The sequence below is a fragment of the Ceratotherium simum genome, chromosome 17, assembly GCF_057802395.1.
Source record: "Ceratotherium simum simum isolate JZ-2026a chromosome 17, ASM5780239v1, whole genome shotgun sequence".
Classification (NCBI taxonomy): Eukaryota; Metazoa; Chordata; class Mammalia; order Perissodactyla; family Rhinocerotidae; genus Ceratotherium; species Ceratotherium simum.
The window spans coordinates 39,623,211-39,650,984 of NC_141916.1; the positions used below are offsets into that span (position 1 = coordinate 39,623,211).

General features: G+C 35.6%; 1 protein-coding gene across 1 annotated transcript in view; it reads left to right on the forward strand.

Moving 5' to 3' along the window:
- Positions 1-6,553: 6,553 nt before the first annotated feature.
- The window catches only part of ABCC9 (ATP binding cassette subfamily C member 9), a 121,484-nt gene continuing 100,263 nt past the window's right edge, over positions 6,554-27,774 (forward strand). The window contains exons 1-7 of the mRNA XM_087442688.1: positions 6,554-6,662; positions 9,275-9,335; positions 10,673-10,834; positions 13,419-13,560; positions 18,406-18,527; positions 25,580-25,746; positions 26,772-27,014. Of these exons, the coding sequence (XP_087298814.1) occupies positions 10,693-10,834; positions 13,419-13,560; positions 18,406-18,527; positions 25,580-25,746; positions 26,772-27,014 (816 nt within the window). The 5' untranslated portion in view covers positions 6,554-6,662; positions 9,275-9,335; positions 10,673-10,692. The remainder of the gene's footprint in view (positions 6,663-9,274; positions 9,336-10,672; positions 10,835-13,418; positions 13,561-18,405; positions 18,528-25,579; positions 25,747-26,771; positions 27,015-27,774) is intronic.

Consider the following 27,774-nt stretch of genomic DNA (forward strand, 5'->3'; position numbering starts at 1 on the left):
AAACCAGTCTCTAGAATCCCTTTCAGCTCACTGTACTTTTTTTTTTAAACATTTATTTATTTATTTTTGTGAGGCGATCAGCCCTGTGCTAACATCTGCCAATCATCCTCTTTTTTTGCTGAGGAAGACTGGCCCTGGGCTAACATCCATGCCCATCTTCCTCCACTTTATATGGGACGCTGCCACAGCATGGCTTGCCAAGCAGTGTGTCGGTGTGCGCCTGGGATCCCAACTGGCGAACCCCGGGCCACCGCAGTGGAGCGCGTGCACTTAACTGCTTGCGCAACTGGGCCGGCCCCAGCTCACCGTACTTTTAATTGTGCCAGATGAAGCGACTTCGAGTTCAAGCATATGAAGTCTTATCGGCTTCTGTGCTTCTGCACATGCTGTTCTTACTGCTTGGGAGACTTTTTGATCCTCCTTTTTCCCCAATTTTGGCTGGTGATGGAAAGATCCTGTATCTTGGCTGGTGCCAGTCACAGGGCAAAACACACAGAACTGTAAACCTAAAAAGTTGGATTTTACTGTATGTAAATTTTACCTAAAAAAGCTCTACTTAAAAAGAAAAGATATCTGGATAATCTCCGAATATTTGACAATTAAAACATTTCTAAATAATCAATGAGTCAAAGAAGAAATTTCAAAGAAAATTAGAAAATACAAAGTCAATGGCACAAAAATTATTTTTTAAGCTAAATAAAATTAATAAATCTCTAGCTAAACTGATAAATAAGAAACGAGGGATAAAATGCAAACTACCAATATCCAGAATGAAAGAGGGGATATCAATAAAAATCCTATAGACATCAAAAGGACACTAAATAAATATTATGAACAACTATGTACCAAGACATTTAAAAATTAGATTAAATGTATGAATTCCTTAAAAAGCACAAATTATGTAAACTGACATAAGAAGAAATAGAAAACCTGAGTACCACCATATCTAATAAAGAAATCAAGTTCTTAAATAAAAGTTATTCTACAAGGAAATCTCTAGGCCCACATGGCTTCAACTTTAAATTCTATCAAAAATTTGAGGAAGGAATTAATAATCTTATAAAATTCTTTCAGAAAGTAGATGAGATGGGAATACTTCCAAATTTATTTTATGAAGCCAGAAAAATCCTGATCTCAATATTGAATGAAGACATTGCCAAAACAAACAAAACTCCCAAAAAAACCCAAAAATCAAAAACCAAAAAGCAAAGAAAGGAAAAGAAAATTTTAGACTAATGTCCCTCATTAAGATAGATGCAAAAAGTCAAAATAAGATATTAGTAAATTGAAGCCAGGAATATACACAAAGGAGATGATATCATGACCAGGGGAAATTTATCCCTGGAATGCAAGGTTTGTTTAATACTCAAAAATTTAACAATTCATTTTGGCCTATTAACAGAATAAAGGAGAAAAAGCACATGATCAGCACAATAAATGCAGGGAAAAAATGTGACAAAGTTCAACATCCATTCATGATAAACTTTCAACAAACTATGAATAGCAGGAAATGTCTCTGACCTGATAAAAGGGATCTATAAAAAACCTGCAGATAACATTACACTTAATAGTGAAAAATTGAATCCTTTTACCACTCAGACTAAGAAAAAGCCAATGATATCCACTCTCATTATTTCTATTCAACATCGTACAAGAGGAGCTTGTATGATGCCAGTGCAATAAGGCAAGAAAAACGAAACAAGATACACATAAAGAAGGAAGTAAAACTTTATTTGTAGATGACATGATCATGAATGTAGAAAATCTTGAAGAATCTGCAAAAACACTACAACTCATAAATGAATCTAGCAATGTTGCAGGATACGAAGTCATTTTATATATTCTAGTAATGAACAACTGGAAAACGATATTGAAAAAATACTATTAAAATAGCATTAAATAATACTAAAAAATAGCATTAAAATCATAAAATGTTTTGGGATTGATTCAATGAACTATGTACAAGGCACATACACTGAAAAGTTGAAAACATGTCTGAGAGATAAAAGAAGACCTAGATAAAGAGATATGTGTATTGTGTTCATGGATTGGAGGACACAAGATTGTTAAGATGCAAATTCTCCCCAGATTGATTTATAGATTCAATACAATCAAAATCAAAATCTCTGCAGGATTTTGTAGAAATTTTTAAGCTAATTTTAAATTTATAGAGAAATGAAAAGTGCATTGAACAGCTCAAATAATCTTGAATCTTACCAGGCAGTAAGCTGCTTGATATCAGTCTTGGCAATGATTTTTTGGATTTGACACCAAAAGCAAAGGCAACAAAAGCAAAAATAAACAAGTGAGACAACATCAAACTGAAAAGCTTCTGTACAACAAAGGAAACCATCAAAAAAACCGAAAAGGCAACCTACCTAAGGGGAGAAAATATTTGCAAATCATATATCTGATAAGGGGTTAATAGCCAAAATATACAAAGAACTCATACAACTCAATATCAAAAATCAAGTAATCTGGTTAAAAAATGGGCAGAGGACCTGAACAGGCATTTTTCCAAAGAAGACATGCAGATGGCCAACAGGTACATGAAAAGGTGCTCAGCATCACTAATCACCAGGGAGATGAAAATTAAAACCACAATGAGATATCACCTTACACCCGTTAGAATGGCTATTATCAAAAAAGACAACAAATAACAAGTGTTGGTGAGGGTGTGAAGAAAAGGGAACCCTTGTGCACTGTTGGTGGGAATGTAAATTAGTACATCCACTATGGAAAACAGAATGGAGGTTCCTCAAAAAATTAAAAATAGAACTACCATACAATCCAGCAATATCACTTCTGGGTATTTATCCAAAGAAAACAAAACCACTAATTTGGAAAGATATATGCAGTCCTATATCCACTGCAGCATTATTTACAATAACTAAGATGTGGAAGCAACCTAAGTGTCCACTGGCAGATGAATGGTTAAAGAAGATATGGTATACATACACAATGAAATATTACTCAGCCATAAAAAAGATTGAAATCCTTCCATTTGCTACAACATGGATGGATCTAGAGGGTATGATGCTAAGTGAAATATGCCAGACAAAGAAGAATATCATATGATTTCACCTTATATGTAGAATCTAAAAGAAACAAAACAGTGAATAGATAAAGCAAAACAGAAACAGACTCATAGAGACAGAAAACAATTTGGTGGTTGCCAGAGGGGACGGGGCTGGGGGAAGGGAGAAACAGGCAAAGGGGATAAGAAGTACAAACTTGCAGTCATAAAATAAATAAGTCATGGGGATGTAATGGACAGCATAGGCAATATAGTCAACAATATTGTAATAACTTCGTATGGTGAGAGATGGTAATCAGTGTTAGGGCGATCATTTTGTAATGTAAATAAATGGCAAATCACTATGTTGTATGCCTGAAACTAATACAATACTGTATGTCAACTATACTTTAATAAAAAATAGATAAATAAATAAAGATGGAAGCGCCATGAAGGGAGAGACTCTGGAGGGCTGACCCATCACTGACCTCTGTGTCAGGCAGGACATGGTGTGTGCTCTAACAAATCTTTGTAGAATGTATGAAAACAATTGTTTTTATTTTTTGTAAAGGCAGGACCACTATCATTTTTAAAATGACAAATTGAGAAAACATTTCTTATATATATGAAACTGGATTAATATCCTTCTCTTATTAAAAGTTCATGCAAATTGTAAGAAACTTCATTAAGACCCATAAGATGGACAAGTACGTGAGCGAGCTATTCACAATAGTGGAAATACAAAGATTAATGAACATTAGAAAAAAATGTTGAATTTTAATAACAGAATTGCATGTTATCTGTCAAGTTACAAGATATTTTTAAAATATAAGAATACTCAATGTGGGTTTGGGTATAAGTATAATAGGTCATCTCTCTCATACAGTTAGGGAGGAGTTAATATGAATGTTTTAGGAAATAATTTTGCATTCTATATCGACAGCCTTAAAAATATGTACTACTTTTGATCCTGTAATTACTTTTCAGAGACTATATCTTAAAATTTATCTGCTACAAAGAAAAAAAAACTTTATGAAAATATTCCTCAGAGGGTTAAATATGGTAGTAAAATTTTGGCAACTATATGTTCAACAATAGGAAAATGGATTTAAAGTTATGGTATAGCCACACGATAGAATATTATGCCGCCATTTAAACTATCTCTATAAAGATTTTAAAATACCATCGGAAAATAATTGTTTTAAAAGATATAGTGAGGAGACAAATTATCTTGTGATTGCCAACAATATAAAATATGCATAGAAAAAATAATAATGATAGCATATGCATTAGCTTTTACTGAAGGCGCAGGCACTGTTGCTGCCCTTGAAAGGGATTATCTCATTTACCCTCACAGCAAACCTATGAAGCGTATATTTTTTTACTTGTCCCATTGAACTGGTGAGGAAACTAATACACAGAGGGATTAAGCAAGTTGTCCAAAGTCTCTGATCTGACGGGTGGGATAGCAGAATTAGATAGCAGGCTGGCTCTCGCCTCCATGCTTTTAATCACTGCGCTAAACCGCTCGTTTTTGTTAAAACATAACAGAATGTTTTCAGTAGTGTTACAAGGGGCTCACTGGTCTCCCTTACACTTTTCCATAATTTCCAAAGTTTCTATAAGAAACATGACTTTTAATCATTATAAGTGATCTTAATCACAGCAATTTTTTTTAAATCCCAAAGTCAACTTGGTTTTGTGTAGTCACACTCAGACTGTATATCTGGGGATTCTTTGCACCACCCCTCCCCCAGCCCCGATTTCCAGTTCTCTCTCCCCAGATGCCCTGGGGAGCCTCTGGTCCCCCTTCCGGCTTCTTCACGGGGTTTCCCCGGGTTCCACCCACAGGACCCGGATCCCCATGCTAGAAGCACGCTCTTTTCCCCCTGCGCCTGCGTCGCAGCAAACAGCTCTAGAGTGCAGTTGCCAAGCTTTCAAAGGCCGCAGCACCCGAGTCTTCGGGACCCTCCCGGCTGCCGCCCCACGAGGCCCCGCAGACCCCTAGCGGCCACGGGTTCAAGCTCAAGTCTCTGGCCGAGGCCGGGCGCTCACCCGAGAACGCAGCGACCTTCCCGGGAGAGAGAGGAGCCCGCGGGAAGTCCCCCAGGGTTTGCAGGGCGGGGATCGGCCTCTGCCCACAACGTCCGAGAGGCCAGAGGCCGCTGGGCTTTAGGGTTCAAGTCCGGGGACCAGCCCCGGCCGCCCGCGGTCCTGGAGCGGTGCCCCTTGGGGGTCGCGCACGGAGGCCGCCTGGCTGACCATCCTTTATCAGATTAGGACCGTTGCTGAAAACAGGGATTATTTCAAGCTGAGAACTGGCCCCTGAGAAAATCGAGTGTTATTTAAAGAGTTGTCTGGGACAAAATTTACAGCTTGCGTCCTGGGGGGAGTTATTGTGGGGTGAGTGTATTTTAAACACGTTATCTCCTTGTGAACGAATTCTCTCTCTGGTCGGGAGCAAGAGTGGGGGGAACTGTTTGCGCAGCCGTGGGATTCAAAGTCCCCCTTTCGGGGAGCTAGAGTAAGGGTCGCCCTTCGGTAGCGCTGCGACTGGTCCAGAGGACTAAGTTTTCCGGGTCGCTGGGGCAAATATTTCACTTGAGCCTGCCTTGCTCCTGGGAGACATTCGCACGCCCTAATACAGCCCGGCAGCGGGTTCCTCTGCCTGGAAGGAGCCCTTCATTTCCCAGGTCCGATCACGGGGAAAATGGTGAAACCCCCAAATCCGCTTCTTTTTGTGGTTAATAAAAGGGCGCATAGAGAGCCTGGGAAAAAATTTACAAGTGCAAGTGAGTACCTTGCGAGTTTTGACATTTGAAAACCCGACTCTGGTGAATCATTGAAGCCTATGTTGTAAGTTTCAGCGTCTCATGAAGTTTGGGGGACGCGTAATACTTGTGTTTGTAAAATGTTCGCATCGCGCACCCCAAGTTTGCCGCTCGAATGCGGAAAGCTGGGCCGAGCGGGGGTGGGGAGGGTCTCCAGTCCGAGGCGCTGCGCTCGGGGCTTCTGCCCAGCTTCCTGCCTCGGAGGAGTCGCCGCGTCCGCCCTAGCCCAGAGCAGTTTGTGCAATTCAGAAACTCGATAGGAGGCAGCAGCTGATCTCCCACCACCCTAAAAATAATCCGCTCCGGCGCCCTGCGTGCTTCGGCTAGGGGAGGAAAACTCTGCCTTCCGAGTAAGTGAGTCCGTGTCTTTTACATAAATGTCATTTAACAATTTTAAGAATAAGTGTAAGCTGTCGATCTCGATCTAACATTTCGGCAACCGAAAGGCGCCCGCGCACTCTCAAAGCGCTTTTGCCTTCACGGTCGCTATTTCTAGGATCAGGACACCCGGCCCCAGCCGAGGAGAGAGGGCGTGGGGATCAGGTTTCCAGCTTTACTTACAAAACTCTGCCGGCTCCTACTTAAACCAACTGGAGATAGTGCAAGGAGTTATTATTACTTTTTTTCTCTTCGACATTTCCTGTCTTGTTCATGAAGTCGCTTTCTATCTGCTTAATTTTTGTTACTCTTTACTTTTTAGGAGTTCTGCGTCCCGGTTTGAAATGTACACTTAAGACAGTGTAGGAAGCCGGTGTTTTGAAGGTAGCGCAAGTGCACCAGTAGGGGTGTGAAGCAGCGTCAAACGATTGCTCAAGGTATTTATTTGTTTTTATTTGTTCAGTTTGGGATAAAAAAAAAAAATCCCATGAAGTGTCTGTCTAAGGAATCTTATCTGCTGAGTAGTTCCAACATTTCCTTTGGTCTGTGATAGAACTTCAGTGGGTGCATTCAGATCAGGCATTAAATCAGAGGTCAGTGGTCATTTTTGCTAGTGATTTTCCTACTTGGATCTGGCATTCATAGATAGATAGACAGACAGGCATCTTTTAGTACATATTTTACGAACCATCTACTGAATAACTTCAAAAACTTATTACATTTGTTTTCGTAAGTGATCTAATCCTGAAAATGCCCTAGAGAATGATAAAGCCCTAAATAATTTCTTTAAAATGTCATGTTTCTGTATCACAACATAATTTGGTTAGTCTCTGAATAACTAAAGAACGAGTTATTTTGTATATAAGAATGAGAGCTTTTAGCATGTTTTCTTCAGGTGTTTCCAGCATGTTAAATTCTCTGGGATTTCTACTCCGTTAGAACTGACGCTTTCTGCTGGATGAACAGAAAAGAGTGCTAGTTTTCACTTACTTTATTCTCTATTCATCAACTAAATCCAAATTTTGTAACTCTTGAGGGTGTGGAACTTCATACAGTGCATTTCAAAGAATAAGAATACTGAGGGTAGTATCCTTGCCTTGAAATCGTAAATTTGGTCATCAAGGAGTATATTCTTTTTATGTTTTCTGCCCTACAGACCATCCCTATAATCAGAGTTTCACTTTTGATGTTTGTCTTCCAAGTCCATTCAGTCAAGTTCTCCAACCCTATCGACTGTCATAAACACTTGAACATCTTTCCCTGGGTTTATGCTTGTGGGGAGAAAAATGTCTGGTCTTTCTATCTGGCCTCTCTTCCCTCTCCCGCTCCTCGATGCTTGGGCCTCTGTCGGTGCTTAGCTGAACTAAACAGCTCCAGAAGGGGTGGGGCTGAAGAGAGTCACGTGACAGAGCTTAGCCAGCAAGAGCAGCAATTCATTCTCTTCCCAAACCGTTCCTAACGTAACCAGGGCTCTGGGAGGGAAACCCTGAATGACAATTAGAGATTTAAGAATTAGTTAAAAATCCTGATTGAATGAAATGCGTTTGCTAAACGCAATAATTATGAACATATCTACAAGTTTACTCCTTCCCTCTTTTTGTCCATGTCGAGTTGTAATATGGGCTGGCTGTTACAATGCACACATGCACATGGCATGTTGGAGAGGAGGCTAAGGGACAAGGGGAAAAGATGGAGGAGGAGGCAGGAAAAAAAAAAGCGAAAGGAGAGATGTGGTGAGAGGTAGTGAGCAGGTTGGGAGCCAGGGGGAAATATGAGAGTAGAGATTATGGTAGAAGGAAGAAATCATTCTAAAGCTTTTACTTGATTAATCTGAAGTATACACTTTAGTATGATTATGTCATTGTATGTTTCCCTGTCTGGCAGATCATAACCTTTACATTATACCAAGAACTATTGGGATTGGTGTGTATATGAGGAGTGTAATCTGATTTATACAGTCTAAGACCACAGGGACTGTTTCTGTCATGCACTATTGGATTCCTAGTGCCTAGCGTGTGATCAATATCAATAAGTATTTTTACAGTTAATTAATTAGTGGCCTAGAATCCCAGTCATCAGGCATATGACTAAAAATGTTCTTTGACTTCTTCGCGTTATTATACATCTCTGATATTTTCTTTCCACAGTTACACACATTTATCCAAAGATTACTTAATTGGTAGGTTTCAGGATTGATTAAATACCAGGCACGCAATGCTTATAGCTAATGAAATATATGTTTTACAACTTCAGATTATTCTTTAGCATCTGGCTCAATGATAATGATTAAATATCAAGGTTTATAAATGTGGCCAGTTGGAATATTATGATTTTGGATAAAATTATAAAATTAGCTAAAGTAAAAATTATTTTCTTGTTCGTTCTAGGAGACAGTTTATACATGGCTTTCAATTAAGAGTGGGCTTAGAGTTTCCTTTTATCATTTCTACTAAATAAAGGAAGTCGTCTTAGAAATTCCACTACTAGCTATTATATTTGTTTCTGCTTTTTCCACCTTTTTTTCCAGTTTTATTGAGAAATAATTGACATACATCACTGTATAAGTACAAGGTATACAGCATGATGGTTTGACTACATATATTGTGAAATGATTACAGCAATAGGTTTAGTTAACATCCATCATCTCATGTAGACACAATATATGATATAAAATTTCCATTTTACTGTTATTTAAAGAATCTCAAATCCTTTTTAATTCTTTTATCTAGCTTTGAACCTTAATAGTTGGTAACAATTTGCCAAGTTCATATCTCATTTTGAATTTTTTAAAAGTATAACTTGTTTTTAAAAATGAGAAAAAGTCTCAACTAGAGAGCATATCAATGATTTATCAAAAAAGGGGGTTACCAGAAATAATATGCGGGAGGAATTCCATGTAAGCATTTACAGACTGTGAACACATAGGCTTTCTAACTAGTTGTTCTACTCATGTAATGCTTTATAAAACTTTTGCTTGAAATTTGGTTTCTCCAATAGTTTACCTACTGTTGCCAATCTTTTCTGTGTAACACTCTTTGTTTTTTTCTAGGAAAAAATATTGTTTGTGACCATTGCTAAATCAGTTATCAATGAAAGGGAAGAGAGAAAAGGTACAACTTTAGTTATTCAAACTTTTGCCAACCTTTAATAATCTAACTCAGAATCCAGTGTGACAGAAATATGGAAAAGTAACCAAGTCCAGTGAGGTTAAATTCTTAAACTGCTACTTATTTTAATAAGAACAAATAAGATATTTTCTTTAAAAAATAGGTTGGAAGCTACGTGATGCAGTGGGAAGGACATAGTTTATAGTCAGACTTGTGGGTGTGGCTCACTGCTACTCTACTGGTTGGCGAGTTACTGAACCCCGCTGAACCTCATTGTCCTCTTCTGTAAAGTATGAATAACTCCACTAACATTGCACGGCTGTTCTGAAGACTAAATGTATGTGAAGTGTCCAGAATTTAGTAGGATTAAATAAATAGTAGGCATTATAAAAGAAGTTTTCAGAATGCTAAAGCTCTTGCTGGAATTTCACAGTAGTGTTTTGATGGAGTAGACCCTTGCTCCTGTACCATCTGTTTCAGCACAGCAATGAAAGGAATTCATTTAAAATGTAAGTCAGAGAGTGTTACTCCTCTGATCAAAAACCCCCAGTGGCTCCATCTCACTCAGAGTAGAAGCCAAAGTCCTGACAGTGGCCAACAAAGCCATGGGTGATCTTGTCCTCTGTTTCCTCTCTAAACTCATCTACTTCTACCCTAATGGAATACAGATTCCAATTAAAAGACATCCTTTGTTTCAAAACTCAGAGTACATTTCGTATAAGAATATTCTCTGACTACAGGACCTGCGTAGTTTCATTAAATTGTCACTTGAGTTATATTCAGTTGTCTTAGTGCTTGAGTCTAATCTTCAAAGAAAGGCTAATTGCCATTTGCAACCACAGTGGTCTCTGTGTTTTAGTATTTCCTGCAATTAATGAAATGTTGCAGTAAATTGTGTCCAGCTGAAGTTGTTTGTTAATGCATTTTCAATGAATGAACATGGGAAAGGATTTGATGTGACACCACTTTGTCTTTTCAGTCAATAGTTTCATTTTTTCTCCCCCTTTTTCTTATATATCACCACTTTTGTTCTTTGAAACCATTTTAGTCCAACAAACACTCCTTTGAGGTACCACTATTGGTAGGTGTTAATTATTATATATTTTCCAAATTAAAATAAAATATTTTTCTCTGGAAAAAAAACACTTGAAAGGGAAAACTTACAGAATGTATAAGGCCATTATAAGAAGCTCTCAAATGGCTCTGGCATAAGATTTCCTATTTCCTCGACTGCAAAAATAAAGGAGATTAATTTTATGATGTAATCTCCTCTTTAAGGTTATAATTTATGAAAGGGAATTTAATAATAAGAGGTTCTTTCTCTTTTCTCTCTCTTTTAGAGTAAACCATATAAGAAGAAATGAGCCTTTCATTCTGTGGTAACAACATTTCTTCATATAATATCTATGATGGCGTATTACAAAATCCTTGCTTTGTGGATGCCCTCAACCTGGTCCCCCATGTCTTCCTGTTGTTTATCACTTTTCCAATATTGTTTATTGGTAAGTGATCTGCTGTCCTATATTATATCACCTCATGTTTATAAAAAATCTTATTAATGGCTGAGATTTGGTATAATGTTGACTTAATTTCTTCAACATGAAAACTTGTAGGTAAGTCTGTGAGAAAAGAACAAGCAAGTATTTTGTGTTTTCCAATGAAATATATTTTTGGCATATGATATTCCATAGGTAAAATAGAATGCCTTGTAGAAATGGCCTTCAAAGAGCAGCAGCAGTTTTTTAAAAAGAGAAAGAGAATTATATGAGATGGATCTAAAATATTTGTTTAGCACTTGCTTTGTGCTAGGTGAGGAGAATGGAAAATGGGTAAACACACAGTACTTGCCTGGAATATTCACTGGAATTGTCCAGTGAAATAGATGTGTCAAAGTCAAGAGAAATGACTATACTGCATTGTAAGCCCATTTACAGATACAGGAACAAATTGTCTTGGGCATTAACCTGCGAGATCAACTAATTCTTCTTGGGGCTGGTGGGGAAGATTGCGTAGAGACTGACATGTGTGGGGACTTGAGGATGCAGAGCCTGCAAGTTAAAGTAGGAGTGATGAGGGTGTGTTACAAGTAGAAAGAGTGCATGTGCAAACTATTTGGAAAGGAACTAAAAATATAGTTTTTCCTAGTATTTTACAGTCTACAAATACACAAAATCTAGTTATTTAGAGCAATTATGTGTAATTTGTGTAATTTCCCCAAAACAACCAAAATAGAGCTTTTAACTTTTTTAAATTATAAAATACCTTTCATATATAAAAATGTCAGAGACTAATGTAATAAACATCCATTGAACCTACCATCACTCATCTTAAGGAATTTGATAGTAAGAATATAAGTGAATCCTTCTGTGTGCCATTTCCTGATCTTGTTACTCTTCCCACAGCCTACATTCTTATCCCTTCGAAAGAGGTAACCACTATTTTGAATTTGTTTAATATTTCCATGCATGATTTTGCTCATAAAAATAGATGAAAAAGCTATCCGACTGATTTTCTTAAGAAAGTTAGCATAATTTAATGATTTGCTTTAAAAGAGGGTTTAAAAATAATTTGTATGGTTTTATTTCTTCATTTAACAAATATTGAGAAACTACTATGTGCCTGGCGTTCTAACAGTGATCAAAAAATTTCCATTATATGAGATATCGTATAATGCAGATGCCAACATAACTCTTGGTACATAGTTAGTCATGTTAAACAAATGTATGGATATTAAATATATTGGGACTAGAGTGGCCACATATAGAAACACTAGTTTTTTATGTGGTGTTATTTTATAGGACATTAAGAATGCCTTTTGGCCAAAAGTAGAACATCTATTTTTTTTATCATAATTCTCACAATTAATAATTCACTTGTGACATCTAATTAGCTTCTTGAGAGCAATTATTGTGAATTATTTGCATCTCTAGCATTGAACACAGGCTGGCAAAATGGTGTTTGAATCAAGTGGAATTAGAGTGAAGATCGTCAAAGGGAAATGGTGGAGAAAAATGCAGACCGTTCATCTATAACATTGGCTACTTGAGTTAGTGAGAGATCATAAATACTAAATCTCAAAGAAGTATCAGGTATAAGGAAAATTATAATGTTGAACAAAAGACATAGAGCTTGCCTGCAAGAGTTTGCGGCATAAATTCTAGTGGAGTATGTTAAATGTAACTAATCTTCCAATAATGAAGTTCCTTTGGGAACAACTAAGACATATAGAATCAATTTTATTTTCAAAGAAGGCTTTAGGAGTCCCTTTTGTTCATACAGAAATTCCTTCCTGCAGTGTTTTAAGCACAAACTCCCATTCATTCTTGAAGTATGTGAGGCTTCTCTACAATCAAAAAATAAGAAAAAAGGTGAAAAAAGGACACAAAAGTGGGGTGCTGTCCTAGCACGCTGTATATGAGTTGGCATTATTCTAACTATAGTTTAGAGGGGAAACCATCAAAATTTTACTAAAATGTAATCTTGAATTTTTTCTTCAGTGGTGAGATCAAGTTGAACCTATAATGTTCTTGATCCTGCTTAAAAGCTCCTCAATGAATAATACTTTAGTTTTCTTTGAGAAAATATCACTACCACTGTTGAATAGGGCTGGCCCAGTCATAAGTTACCATTTTTCTCACATGATATACATATGATTAAGAGTTAACTCAACTAAGGAGTCCTATATTTCTTCACTAAATATGGCTATTTTGTTAGTCCTCCCACAGATCCCATGTTTTGAAAGATTTTTAGATATCAAATTGCTTTTATTAATAACATCCTTAAGTTGGTTTCTTTTTGAGTGAATCAGAGACCTGTCAGTAAGAGCTTTGATTCACATGAAATAACCATGTTGTCACCCAGAATTGGTGTTACTTCCAAGCAATGCAACAAATGTCAGTGTGTTAACTTAGGCAGTCTTGTAAAAATTAATTGAAATTGTTATTTTTTTGAAGTAATGAAAACAGATCAGGATTTCCTAGAGAGCACTAAGTTTTCATGAACCCCCAAAGCGTATCACAATGTAAATTATTTCCATGATTATAATTGATCCTTTTGTTTATCTCTTTACTTTTTTCTTTTTTTCAGGGTGGGGGAGTCAAAGCTCAAAAGTACAAATTCATCACAACACATGGCTTCATTTTCCTGGACATAACCTGAGATGGATTCTCACATTTGCTCTCCTATTTGTACATGTTTGTGAAATAGCAGAAGGCATTGTTTCAGATTCGTAAGTTAGTTGATATGATTACACTATACTAATGGGTATATTGATACAGATAGTAGTTAAGAACATACCAAGTCAGGCTTAATTTTTTACTTTTAACTTATTAGAAACAACAGCTATCACCCATTTTATATAATAATCATGCGTTTTTTCCACATTTTTGTGTTGCTACACAATTTCTCTGATAACACAAGTTCTGTGATTTGTGCTCATTCATGTGCTTTCTGCTTCTTTGCTCCTTCATCTATGTAGCCCTTGCAGAAAGTTCTCTCCTTTTAAATACTTTGATGTTTACCTTATCCTTAAAAATAGTTATAAACAGAAAGATTGTCTATATTGACATATAGCTCTAATAGCTATAATCAGTTATATTGACGTATAGCTCTACTAGCTTTATTTTTATATGTAAATATATAATCAGTTCTCAGGTGTTTCAATTTATTTTGTAAAGATAGATGAGGCAGGCATTAAAGAAGTCTGAGAACCAGTAGGGATATAGCTACAAATTGAGGCAAAGCATAAAATTATTTTAAAATCAGGATTTGTCATAAAACTCCTATTTTTGAAGGAGTTTTGTCATTCTTCTAAAAGAAGTTTGTATTAGACAGTTAGGATATAATGACTTCTATTTATAAACTTGAACATAATATGGTGAAATATTTTTGTCACATAGTAACAAAATAAATTCAGTAATAGGAAAATTTTGATTATGAAATTATGCTAAATGGTACACCTTTCATTGAAGAATTGACATGAAAAGGTCTTTAAAGTTTTTGAAAAGAAAGCTCGAAAAATCATTTTCCTCTTATCTATTAAGAACCTCCCCTGACATCTGTTTATGTTTTTCTGTTGCAATTAACAGGGAACGAAACTTCTAAGCTTTTGTCATGGAGCCAAATATTTTGTAATGTTTTATGACAGTTCTTTGCATATATGTGCACATCTTAGTTTCTGATAAAAAGAACAATCAGAGACTTTAGGGTATGCTACGCCTCCAAGCATTTAGAAGCTTAATTGGCTATTATCTTATTGATAATTGTTTAAAACTCTTTGGCATATTTGTAGTACATTGTATTAGCATAGCCATTGCTAGTCTTCATTTTTTTATTCCCTTAACATCTAGGCTGACTCTACATGTTACTATGTGTATGTATCAAGTGGAAGATACATCAGTCCAATATTTCCTAAAAACTTGACATCGTGAAGGCAAGGGTGATTCCTCTTTTCCAGGCTCGTGGTTGATGTGTAGATTCAATGACCTAGAACAGAGGCTGAACTAATAATGATGACATATGCTAATGGCAGAAACTTGTTTTATGGTGGTAGTGATGGAAGAGGCCCATCCTAAGAACAAGCAGACATACACCCTTGACTGTGCTGCCTCCTCCCATTCTTTGGCTACAGACTTCTTCCTCTTACCTTTGTTATCCATGCCTCTCCAAAAGTCATCTTCTAGTTACTTCTCAACCCAAAGATTTAGTTTGCTTTCTCTCTTGCCTTGTCCTATTCTGGAAACTGCTTCTACAAGAATCCCAATGGACATTAATGACACTTTTTCCTCCTTAACATACTTATTACATTTGACACTTCTATTCATTCCTTCCTTCCTTCTTTCTTTTTTTTTTTTAGCAAAATCTTTATGAACTATTCTTTACTTAAAATATCACAGATGCTCATTATAATTAGGGAAACAATGCAAGGTTTTTTAAATAATTTAAGGTGTTATTTTTTTTTTTTGAAACATCCTTATCTGTTTTGCAGAGGTTTTTGTAAGAAGTCTTCTCTTTTTTATTTCTACCTAAATAATTTGTGATTCTGGTTTAGATTCTCTCCTAGATCTAGAAATCATTTTCACTTTGCTCTTTAGTCTTATTTGATTGGTTTATTATTAGAGTATGTAATTTGTTAAAGTAACATCTTTTGGGACTTATTAACATTTTCATTATAGTCAAATATTTGATTATTTTATAAGTATTTAATGAGTATTAAAAAATATATGTTCTTTGAAGGAGACAATTTTATTGAGTTTATGGATTGGATTACTAAAGTCCTGTGTGTTGATTATTTTTATGCTATTTAATCCATCAGATTCTAAAAGTGTGTGTTAAAATCTTCAGTATTATTGTATTTTTGTTTAGGTTTTTATTTCTATCATTTTCTCTTTTTTGAAATTATTCTTTTGTCCTCCATGATGTGTGCTTTTTGATCTTCTTCCTAACTTTCTTTTTTTTTTTTTTTTTTTAATTTTGTTTATTTATTTCCCCACCAAAGCCCCAGTAGATAGTTGTATGTCATAGCTGCATATCCTTATGTGGGACACGGCCTCAGCATGGCCGGAGAAGCGGTTCCTCAGTGCGCACCCGGGATCCGAACCCGGGCCGCCAGCAGCAGAGCGAGCGCACTTAACCACTAAACCATGGGGCCGGCCCTTTCCTAACTTTCTGACTAAAGATTTTCTGCTATAATGGGATGTACGTGCTTCTACCAGAACACTGAGGTCTGCAAATCATACTCTAAAAATAATAGAGATTAAAGGAAAGGATAGGCTTGGGACACCACTCAAAATCTATAAAACTTTGTGAGTAGAGCACTAACAAAATAATAGCAATCTTCATAAAAACACTAGTATGGTTAAAAGATACCTTAAATCTCTAATAAGAAATGCCACAGTCAATATAAAACCTGACTGTAGCTGCCATCTTTATTAATCCTTTATTATTGCCTCTGTTACTGATGTTTTGTCACTCTTTTTCTAACTTCTTGAATTAACTACTTAATTTACTTATTATAACTATTTCTTATTGACTATGTTTAAGGTAATAAACTTTCTTTTGGGTATGGTTTTGACCACTTTTCACAGGCCTTGATAGGTAGTATGCTCATTTTTAAATTTCCTAAATAGCACGTAAGTGATTTTTTAAAAAAATTATTTCTTTGGTTCAATAATAAAAGAGTATTAGAAGAATTTCCTAATCTCTATACTGATGAAATATTTCTTTCCTACTTTTTCTCTTTGGCCATTTTGTACTATTTCTGGGAGGTGGTGGGTGGTTTTTAAGCCAGCTCTTATGCTGTCATGGTACTTTCACATTTTCCTTACTGTCTGTAGGAATGATTCCAAATATATCACTGGTCATGTCCCAAATCTCTGCATACTCTTGCCTATTAGACAACTCCCTTTGCATGTTTATTAGCCACCTTGACAATCCACATGGCCCTACGGAAACTTATTAGCTTTCTCTCTACAAGCTGCTCATCCTCTTAACATCTTCTTTGGTCACACCACCATCTACCCAGGCACCCTGGGAATTATTCTCTACATCCATCCACATCACCCTCATACCCTAACACTGTTAAAGTCCCGTCCATTTGACAATTGATCTTTTCCCAATGTATTATTTCCTCCATGTTACTGCTGCCAAAGCTTAGTTCAGGTTTTCATCATCTCTCACCTGGCCTATTCCTATAGTTTGCCAACTGCTTTTCTTCCTTCTATGTCTCTTCCCTCACCTCAAATGCACACACTACCTATGAACTCCATCATCCACATTATTACCAGATTGATCTGACTAAAACTCAAATCTAACTGTACCACTTACCTATAAAGTATTTCAATTTTCTGTAAGATTAGATTCCAGCTCCTCACCATGGCATACAGAGCCTTTCATGATTCATCCTCTTTCAGACTTTCTATTTAAGGAACATTAAACTACTTGGAATTTTGAACGTGGTATAGTGTTTCATGCGTCTATGTATTTGCACATTCTGTTCCCTCTTTTAAAAGTGCTCCTCTACCACTTTCCTGACTACTGGATTCCTTTTTATATTTCAGCTCCCATTGTCAACCATACCTCTTCTGAAATAACTTTCCCAAAAGTTCCTCTTTCCCCAACTCTTGAACTAGTCACTCTGTTGTCTATACTGCTTATGTACTAATGTATTTAAGTAATTTTATGAAAAGTTAAATGTTTAACTCTGTGGCATTATTAATGCAAATGGAGTTGCGGGTTGTCTGCCAGGCAAATCTGGTCTGGTCATATTTCTGATCCACCTGAAGCACTCTATTGCTCTCAGAATGAAGTCTAGTCTCCTTGCAGTCATACCGAATTGCTTGCAATACCTTCAAACACATCTAGATCCTCTGCCTAGAACAGTCTTCCTTTCTTCTTCCTCTGTGTGGCAGTTCCTCAGTCTTCAGGTCTCAGTTTAGCAGTCCGTTCCTTCACAAAGCTTTTTCTGTCTCAGACACTAGCCCTGTATATACTCTCAGTCCCTTCACTTGTGTTGTAATATCCTATTTCCTATCGCTATCCTCAATAGGCTATAGATTTTGTGACCACAGACACTAAATCTTGTCTTGTTCACTGTTGCATCCCAGAATCTAACACAGCATCTGGACGAGCAAAGACATATGTGTTCCATGAATTAATGAAAATGGAGAAATCACTAAAAAATTCAGGAAAGCTATCCAAAGAATAAATGTACTTTTTGCATACATTAGAGTTCATATTCAGCTGATTGTTTTTGCTTGCTTTAGGTGTTAAATTATTTCAGCAGTTCTGGCCTTCAGTATAGGAGTAGTTATATATTTGCTTTTGTTGTAAGCATTTTAAGGTCTTATTTAGGCCTTGTTTGCTCAGTCCTCCATGTTAGGATAAATATCCTTTCAGCGGAATTAGGTTTCCCAATACAGTCTTCCTTTATATATTCCTTTAACAACTACTACTGCATTCTGTACTTTAAACATTTTATTGCTAAGAGAGAGTTTTAATAAAAAAATTGGAAAGAAAATGCGAGATGATCTGGAACCATCAGCCTTAGACACTGACACTGTCCCACTCTCCTTAGACGGCGGGAGTCGCGGCACCTGCACCTGTTCATGCCGGCTGTGATGGGATTTGTGGCCACCACGACATCAATAGTATATTATCATAATATTGAAACATCAAATTTCCCTAAATTACTTTTAGGTAAGTATGATCAAGTGTTTTTTTTTCCCCCAAAGGGCTACTTGTTTTTCTTTTTTCTCATAATAAATGCTATCAGCGTGGGTGCGGAGCAGGAAGCATGGGAGAACCACAATAAGTAATTCTTCAGTAGTCTCCCAACAAATGTAGAGATGAAAATAAGCTGAGTTGCTCTAGACCATGAAAACTCCATTCTCCCAGGAGATCGTGCTGTGTTGGTTGTGGTGGGAAGAAAGTGGAGGGGATGTGCTGGCCTTCAGAATCAGAGCTCTCTGCAAGGAGCTGTTGCATGGTACCGCCCCAGGAACAAGTCATCTCATCTAGTTGCATGTATTTCTGCCTCTGGCTTAGAGTCTTGAGGCATTTTTCCAAGGTTCAAGTCTTTCATTGATGCCATGGGAATGTCATACTCTTCCTAGAATTGCTGCCAAACCACGGGGGGGCTCCGTGCAGGAGAGTGTGCCTCCTGGCATGCTGAAAACGGTGCTGTCCTCAGAAGCAGCTGCCCGCAGAGCACAGCCCTTCACGTCTGCATCATGCCTGACATTATCTTTTTAGCCTCTCTTGCCTCCTTGTCTTGTGGAAATCAGAGGATGTCTAAAATGTTCCTAATTTTATTTTTGCCTTAGGCTGAAATAATATAACTCATCCCAATCAGTTATATCTAATGCTCTGTCCCATCCCATCCTTGCATTCCTTCGTGTACGCTTTCATAATGAGAGCTGAGGTGAAGGTCTAGAGCATGGATCATGATAAGCTTCAGGCATCTGTGAGTCTCCTAAAGTTGTAGGTAGAGTTGTGTGTGTTTGTGTTAATGAATGCTTACAATTTTCTAAGGTTCATAGATTTTCATTTGATTCTTATATGATGAAAACAACGTGGACAACTGATATAGAAATTAGGAAAAGTAATAATTAAACCACAAATATTATTTTATTTGCTTATCCAGAAGACATTAAAATTTAAAATAGATAAGTGGAAAATACTGATTATTTAAGTCTGTGTTGCATCACATTATGTGATGGGGCAAAGGCACTCTAATGAAAACAAGTAGATAGGGTTAAATATTAATTTAAAAGGCTTGTCAAAGTCTAAATTATCTTAATAGAAAGCTGTTCAGTAAAAATGGTAGGCAGTTGTTATCACAGAAATCTTTTTATGAAAATGCCAAAAAAAGAGTGAAATTTCCAACAGACAACAGCAAAAAAAAAAAAAGCATTGGGAATTTGATACGTTAGACATCAAGTTTCTGAAAAACTGATGATGATATGTTATAATATGTAATTAGAAAATATGCATTTTAATACTATTTGCAAGGAAATACGATCAAATTCTGGCTGTAATTTTTATGTAGATATAAGGAAGAGGGCACAATTTGATCATGTCACTGGAGGACTTAGGGATGAAAGTCTAACTTTCTCAATGTTTTAGGAGAGAAAAATTTTGACCTAGAAAAGTTATACTTATTTTAAGACTGCAAAGTAGCAGTTTTGTCCCAACATTAGATTATGAATATCACCAAACATACAGAAAGTCAAAAGAATTATGTGAATACTCATATACCTACCACCTAGATTTGATTCAATTTACATTTTATTCTGTTTATCACATATCTACATCTTTCCTTCCCTCTATTTGTCCATCAATTAGTCTTATTTTTTGATGCATTGTAAAGTAAGTTGCAGACATTAATATGCTTCACCCCCAGATTACTTCAGCATGCATGTCATTAACTAGAGTTAAATATTTGCAGTTCTTGTTGTGAGATAAAATTTACATTCATGAATGTAATTTAATTTAATTTGCTAAATGCATACACCTGTATACCCTATCATGCTATAGAGCATTGCCATCATCCATGCAAGTTTTCCTCTGCCACTCCCAGGAATGAAAAATCTTCATTTTCATTCCCACAGAGGCAACATCTAGTCTGATTTTTTTCCACCATGGATTCGATTTGCCTGTTCTAGAACTTCACATAAATTGAATCATACTGTATAAACTCTTCTGTGTTTTAAGACGCAGCATGATTTTTTGAGGCTCATCCATGGTGTAGTATCAATCACTGTTTTGTTCTTGTAATTGTTGGATAGTATTCCATTGTATAAATATACCACAGTTTTTCCATTCTCTTGTCGATAGATAATCTGGACTGTTTCCAGGTTTTGGCTATCATGAAAAAAAGCTGCTATAGAAAAAAACAGAAACAAAAACAAACAAAAACCTGCTATAAACATTCATGTGCAAGTCTTTTTGTGGATCTGCTTTTATTTCTCTTGGGTAAATACGTAGGAATGGAAATCTCTGGGTCATAGAGTAGGTAGGTCAATGTTTATATTTCTAAGAAACCACTAGATCTTTCCCCCAAGTTTATTTTACATACTCACTAACAAAGTGTGGGACTTCCAGTTGTTTCACATGCTTTCAACAGTTGATGATCTTGATCTTTCTAATTTAGCCATGCTGGTGGGTGTGTACTGATAATACATTGTGGTTTCAATTTGCGTTTCCCTGATGACTAATGATGTTGTGCACTTTTTGATGAGTTTATTGGCCATTTGTTATCTTTGTGAAGTGGCTGTTCGTACCTTTTGCCCATTTTTTGTTGAGTTGCATTTTTATTATTGAGTTGTAGGAGTGCTTTGTATATACTAGATTCTAGTAAGTCATCAGGTACATGTTTTGAATGTATTTTCCTCCCAGAGTGTGGGATGTATATTCATTTACTTAACAGAGTCTTTTGATGAGCAGAAGATTTTAATTTCGGTGTAGTATAATTTATTATTTTTTCATGTATAGTTATTGCTTTCTGTATTTTAAGGAATCTTTGTCTTCTCTCAAAATATATTTCACTCATATTCTCCTTTTCTCTTTCAGAAGCTTTATAGTTTCAATTTTTGTTTTTAGGACTATGATCCATTTAAAATTAATTGTGTACATCGTATAAGGTTGGTTCAGGTTCTTTTTCTTCCAAATGGATATGAATGAGTTCCCGCACATTTGTGGAATAGACTTTCTGTTTCTCGTTGGATTGCTTTGGAACCCTTGTAAAAAATTAAATCGGGGGCCAGCCCCGTGGCGTAGCGGTTAAGTTCGGCACATTCCACTTCGGTGGCCCAGGTTTGTGGATTAGGATCCTTGGCGCAGACCTATACCACCTGCCAGCCAAGCTGTGGTGGCGACCCACATATAAAGTAGAGGAAGACTGGCACAGTTGCTAGCTCAGGGCTAATCTTCCTCAAGCAAAAAACGAGGAAGATTGGTGGCAAATGTTAACTCAGGGCTAATCTTCCTCAACAGCAACAACAACAAAAATTAAATCAAAAGACTGCTTAAGTATGATTTTTTCTTGGCTTTATCTTTTCTGTCCCTTTGATCTATATGTGAATTTTTATACCATTACCATTCTATCTTGATTACTGTAGCTTTGGAGGTGTCGAAATCATGTATTATAATCATACGTTTCCTTTGTTTTTCTCCCAAGATTGCTTTGGATATTCTAGTTCTTTGCATTGCCATATTTAGTTTAGAATCAGGTGGTCAATTTCTATCAAAAAAAAAAATCCCGTGGGATTATGATAGGGATTGCACTGAATATATAGACAGTCTGCAGGAGGATTGACATCTTAACAACATTGCGTTTGACAATCCAGTCTTCATTTATTTAGATCGTCTTTTATTTCCCTTAGCAATGTTTACACTTTTCAGTGTAGAAGTCTTCTATATCATGTTAAATTTATTGTTAGCTTTTTGTTTTGCTGCTGCTGTTATAAATGGAATTGTATTTTAAATTTCATTTTCCAGTTGTTTCTGCCATTGTATAAAATACAATTGATTTTGTATACTAACCTTGTATATTGCAATTTTGGTAATTCACTTACTACTTCTAATTATTGCTTTGTAGGTTTCTTAGGATTTTCTGTATAAGTAAACGTATCATCTGAAAATAGAGACAGTTATATGTATATTTCTCTTCAGACTTTATCCTTTCTTTTTCTTGCCATCTTGCCTTAGGACTTCCAGGAAAATGCAGAATAGACATACTGAGAGTGAAATCCTTATCTAGTTCCTGATTTTAGGGAAAACAGTCTTTCACAATTAGTTATAAAGCTAATTATAGGCTTTTCATATAATACCTTTATCAGGTGAGTAAATTTTCTTCTATTCAAAGATTTGTCAGAGGGTTGTTTTTTTTATCGTGAATAGATGTTGAATTTTATTAAAGATTTTTGTTTGCCTCGATTGGGAAAATTATATTTTTGTTAATGTGCTAAATTACATTGATTGATTTTTCATAGGATAAAGTAACCATGCATTCCTGGGCTAAACCACACATGGCCATGATATATTATCCACTAAATATTGCTATATTTTATTTAAGATTTTTTACATCTATGTTGTGAGAGATATTGGTGTTATTTTCTTGTAATATATTTGTCAGGTTTTCATATGCTGGGTTATACTGGCTTCTTAAAATGAATTGGAAGGTGTTCTCTATTTCTCTATTTTCTGAAAGACTTTGTGTAAGATTGATTTTATTTCTTACTTAAATGTTGAATAAAATTCACCAGTGAAGCCATCTGGGCCTGGAGTTTTAATAAGGGAGGATTTTCAATTATAAATTTATTTCTTTATTAGATGTAGATTCTTCAGATTATCTATTTCTTCTCAGGTCAGTTTTGGTAAGTTGCAGTTTTTGAGCAACTTTCCATTTCATCTAAATTTTTGATTTATTGTTGTAGAGTTGTTCATGATATTCCCTGATTATCATCTTTTAGCTATGTGGGATATATAGGGACCACTCCTTTTTCATTCCTAATAATGGTAATTTGTGTGCTACTTCTTTTCTTGATTAGTCTAAGGAGACTTATCAGTTTTCTTGATCTTTTCAAAAAGCAACCTTGTTGGCTTTGTTCATTTTCTCCACTTATTTGTTTTTTATTTTATTGCTTTTTATTCTTCTCTCTCTTGTTTTCATCCTTTTATTTATCTTGTTCATTGTTCTTCTTTCCCTAGCTTTTAAGGAGGAAACTTAAATCATTGATTTTGGACTGTCTTTTTTCTAAAATAAACATCTAAAGCCATAATCTTTCCTCTAAGTACTGTTTTAGTTGCAATCCTTAAATTTTTCATATGTAGTGTTCTCATTATAATTTAGTTAAAATGTTTTCTAATTCCCCTAGTGATTTCTTCTTTAACATGTGGATTATTAGAAATGTGTTATTTGTTTTCCTAATATTTGGAGACTTTTAGATATCTTATTATGTGGAAAGACCCAAAGGTTCCCTCCATTATCTCCGTGCCTGGTGTTCACACCCTGTATAATCCTCTCCCCTTGAGTGTGAGTGGGACCTGTGACTTGCTTCTAGCCAATAGAGTGTGGCAAAGATAAAGATACCAAATCAGTCGAGCCTCTGTTGAGACTGCAGCCCTAGTCAAGACCTAAACTGCTGCCTGGTGAGACCCTGAAGCAGAGAAGCCAGCTGACCCATGCCCAGAGTCTTGACCCATGGAAACTGTGAGATAATAAACGTGCATTGTTGTAAGCTGCTAAACCTGTCATAACTTGCTAAGCAACAGTGGAAATTCAATACACTTATTGTTCTTGATTTTTCACTTAATTTTATTGTGATCATAAAACATACTCTATATGATTTCTGTTATTTTAAATTTATTGCTCCTTGTTTTCTGAGTGAATATGTAGTCTGTACCAGTACCATGTGCACTTAACAAGAAGGTATATTCTGAAGATGTTTGGGTGTATTTTTATAATATTAAATATCAAATAGTCTTATAAATATCAAATAGTTCAAGGTGGTTGATAGTGTTTAGATCTTTTAAGTCTTTATTAGGCATATGCGTATTTTTATTGTGTTTTTCTGAAAAATTGACATTTTATCACTATTAAAAGAAGTTTTTTGCACTTCTGATAATAGTCTTTGTCTTGAAGCCTACCTTATCTGATACTAATATAGCCACTCTAGGTTTCTTATGCTGTTTTCATTGTATATCTTTTTCCATTCACTCATTTTCAGTATGATGTTTGTTTATATTTAAGGTGAATCTCTTTAGATAGTATATAATTTTGTCTGCTTTTTTTCTAAATCCATTTTGACAATCTCTGTGTTTTAAGTGAAAAAGTATATATATGATGAGCTTATATGACAATGTTCAGTTCTTTTTCACTAAGGAAGTTGTGATCACCCTTAAAACTTTCTGGCTTTGATAAGTGTTATCCAAACTGGATTGTTTTATATGTGTTTTAGATTTCTTCCTCCTCATCCCATATTTGTTTGTACTGACTTTTATTCAAAGCTGGAAGTATACTGAGTCCTTGACAACAGATTTCTAGGAAAGTCTCTGCTTCCATCTCACATTTGCTGCAAAGTGTGGGCTGTGGTTATGAGGTGGTGTAGATCTCTACCTTTCTGACCTGACCACTTGCAGCCTGGGGTTGCTCTGTAGGATCATTGTTCTTCTCTGTGCTCTGTGGATGCATGTGTGTTTTAAACTATTTGGGTGAGAAGAGTCACTTACTACTTGAATGCTGATCTGTAAAGCAGAAACCCATATCTGTGTGGATTCTGTAATAATTCCAGGGTAATATCAGTAGACATATCCCTAGAAGTTCCAACACACTTACATATTGGATAGGTTACACAGATATGAACTTGTGAATTCTTCTTATAATCAGGGCTTCTTAAAAAAAAAGACCAGAAGATAAAGTCAATTTTAAAGTCTACAGAATTACACATAAGGTCTGAAGAGTGTAGGTTATTCTTATTTACATCTCCTTACATCTGCCTATCTATCGCATATGATCAGAGTAGAAGCACAAATATTTTAAAATCGTTACCATAACGTCAATTCAAAACTCCAGAAGGGCACTAAAGCATGTATGTTGTTTTCTTAACAAATGAAATTTTCTAGAAATAGAATATTTAAAATTGTCTTTGTTATTAAAAAGCATTATATTTTTATTGAAATTTCAGTGAAGTTTTAAAAAATATTAGGGAAAGATTGCATCTTTTTCTTTTTACTTTTTCTTTTTCCAGCTCTATTCCTATATTGGGTAATGGCCTTTATTACAAAAACCATAAAATTGGTCAAGTACTGGCAGTCTGGTTGGGGAGTATCAGACCTGCGTTTCTGCATCACAGGCATCATGGTCATCTTGAATGGACTCCTGATGGCTGTGGAGATCAATGTCATTCGGGTCAGAGTAGGTATCTAACGATTTTTGTTTAGTGACTGGAATTCAAAACCCCAATATTAAAGATCACAATCAGCTAGAAATTATTAGTATGTAAGAGGATGAACAAATGTATATCATCTTTGTGTATAAATATAAAGTTGAATTAATCACTAAGTTTCAGACCATTAATGTTCCAGAAATCTCAATATGACCCTGGAATCTATTTATTCATTCCAAAATATTGATTAAGTGCCTGTTATGTGCCAAAAATTATGCTTAGTTCAAATTATAGATGAAATTGTTTTCATCAGCAAGTTCCATCATCCATCACTGATCCAAAGCAAACCTGAGTTAATCAAACTAGTGTATTTTAAGAAATTTCGAACTAAAAAGAAGGTAGTCTAATCCAGTTTGCTCATTTCACTGCTGAAGAAACTTCTATAGAGACAACTGTAGCTATATATCCAAAGTAACATGGTCAAGACTCATACTTGATGATTACAAATCTGTAGTGCTTGTCACCACATAATGCTGCCACTTGTATTGGGTGACATAGTAGTGACTGATTTTTCAATGTTCATTTTCTATCGGAGCACTTTGAATTTGCTCTGAATGGCAAGATACATGCTGCCGTGAATAGTGGAGAACAGTCGGTTAACATCAGCCAGACCACATAACAGAGAGTGACTCACCAATGGTGTTGACAGCACATCTAAAAAACCTAAATAATGTAAAAATCTTCATTGAGTTGACTTTATCACAGGATATCATGAAAGATTGCTTTTTAGTAATAACTATCTTTTAAAGGGATAATCAGTTTTTTAGAATTGGCCCCAAGTGGATTAAATGTGACATTCTGGAATTTAACTAGTTAATCTAGTCACAACAAAAGGGAAATATTTCAAAGAATGTTTCAGAAAGGAATGGAAAGAGATATGAAAATATAAATTTGGCCTCCTGAATTGAAAGGTAGAAAAGGTTAACATTTTATTTTTAATATGTGCAAAAAGAATTAGGTTAATTGTTATTCTGTGGGATTTTTCTTGCCCCAGAGATATGTATTCTTCATGAATCCTCAGAAAGTGAAGCCTCCTGAAGACCTGCAGGACCTGGGTGTGAGATTTCTTCAACCATTTGTAAATTTACTGTCAAAAGCAACATACTGGTGGATGAACACGCTTATCATAACCGCTCATAAAAAGCCTATTGATCTGAAGGCAATTGGAAAATTACCAATAGCAATGAGGGCGGTAACAAATTATGTTTGCCTGAAAGATGCATATGAAGAACAAAAGGTAATTTAGTATCTGTTTTTCACGTCCTTAATTGTAGAGAATGGACCTATTAAATATAAAGACACTAAGCTTAAATAACATCTATGGGTAAGGAAAAGCAGATTTTCTCTATCTGTCTTTCTCAGTAGTTTTGGGTCATGTTAATTGGGCTGCTGAGGATATAAAAGAGACAATTAAATATAGTAACGTTGTGTTAGTTGCCTAGTCAATACTTGAAGAGGGATAGAGAGCGCTGTCTTTTCTCTGGGACCAAGTGGAAAGTAAGAATCAAGTTCAGTGATCATGTATGTCTAATCCTTGTTACCATATAATAGTAATAATTCATGGAATTTTTGTTATTAAATCTTTTTCAAGTATCTTGTCAATAATTTTGTTATTTAAGGGAAAATAGATCATATCAATTAATAACTATCTTTAAGAAACTAAAATCCGTAAATTAATTATTAACTAAAATTTGAACTCTGTATTTCAAACTTAGGAAACTAAGTTAAATAAAAGGGCACCACCTACCTACTCCATATATCATCTTATATGTCTGCCAAAATTGATTTCTTCTGGTACCTTCTTTGAGTACTTATAATTGCTTTAAAAATTTTAAATATGAGAATCTTTGGATATTTTCAGTTTCTCTTGTTATCATTCTGAATGGTCATGTATGCTATCCACAGTGGTAGATGTATTTTATATTGCAATCATCTACAAATATTATTGTAATTAAAAATATGAGTATTTACAACAACATTGGAAGGGAGCAGGGTAT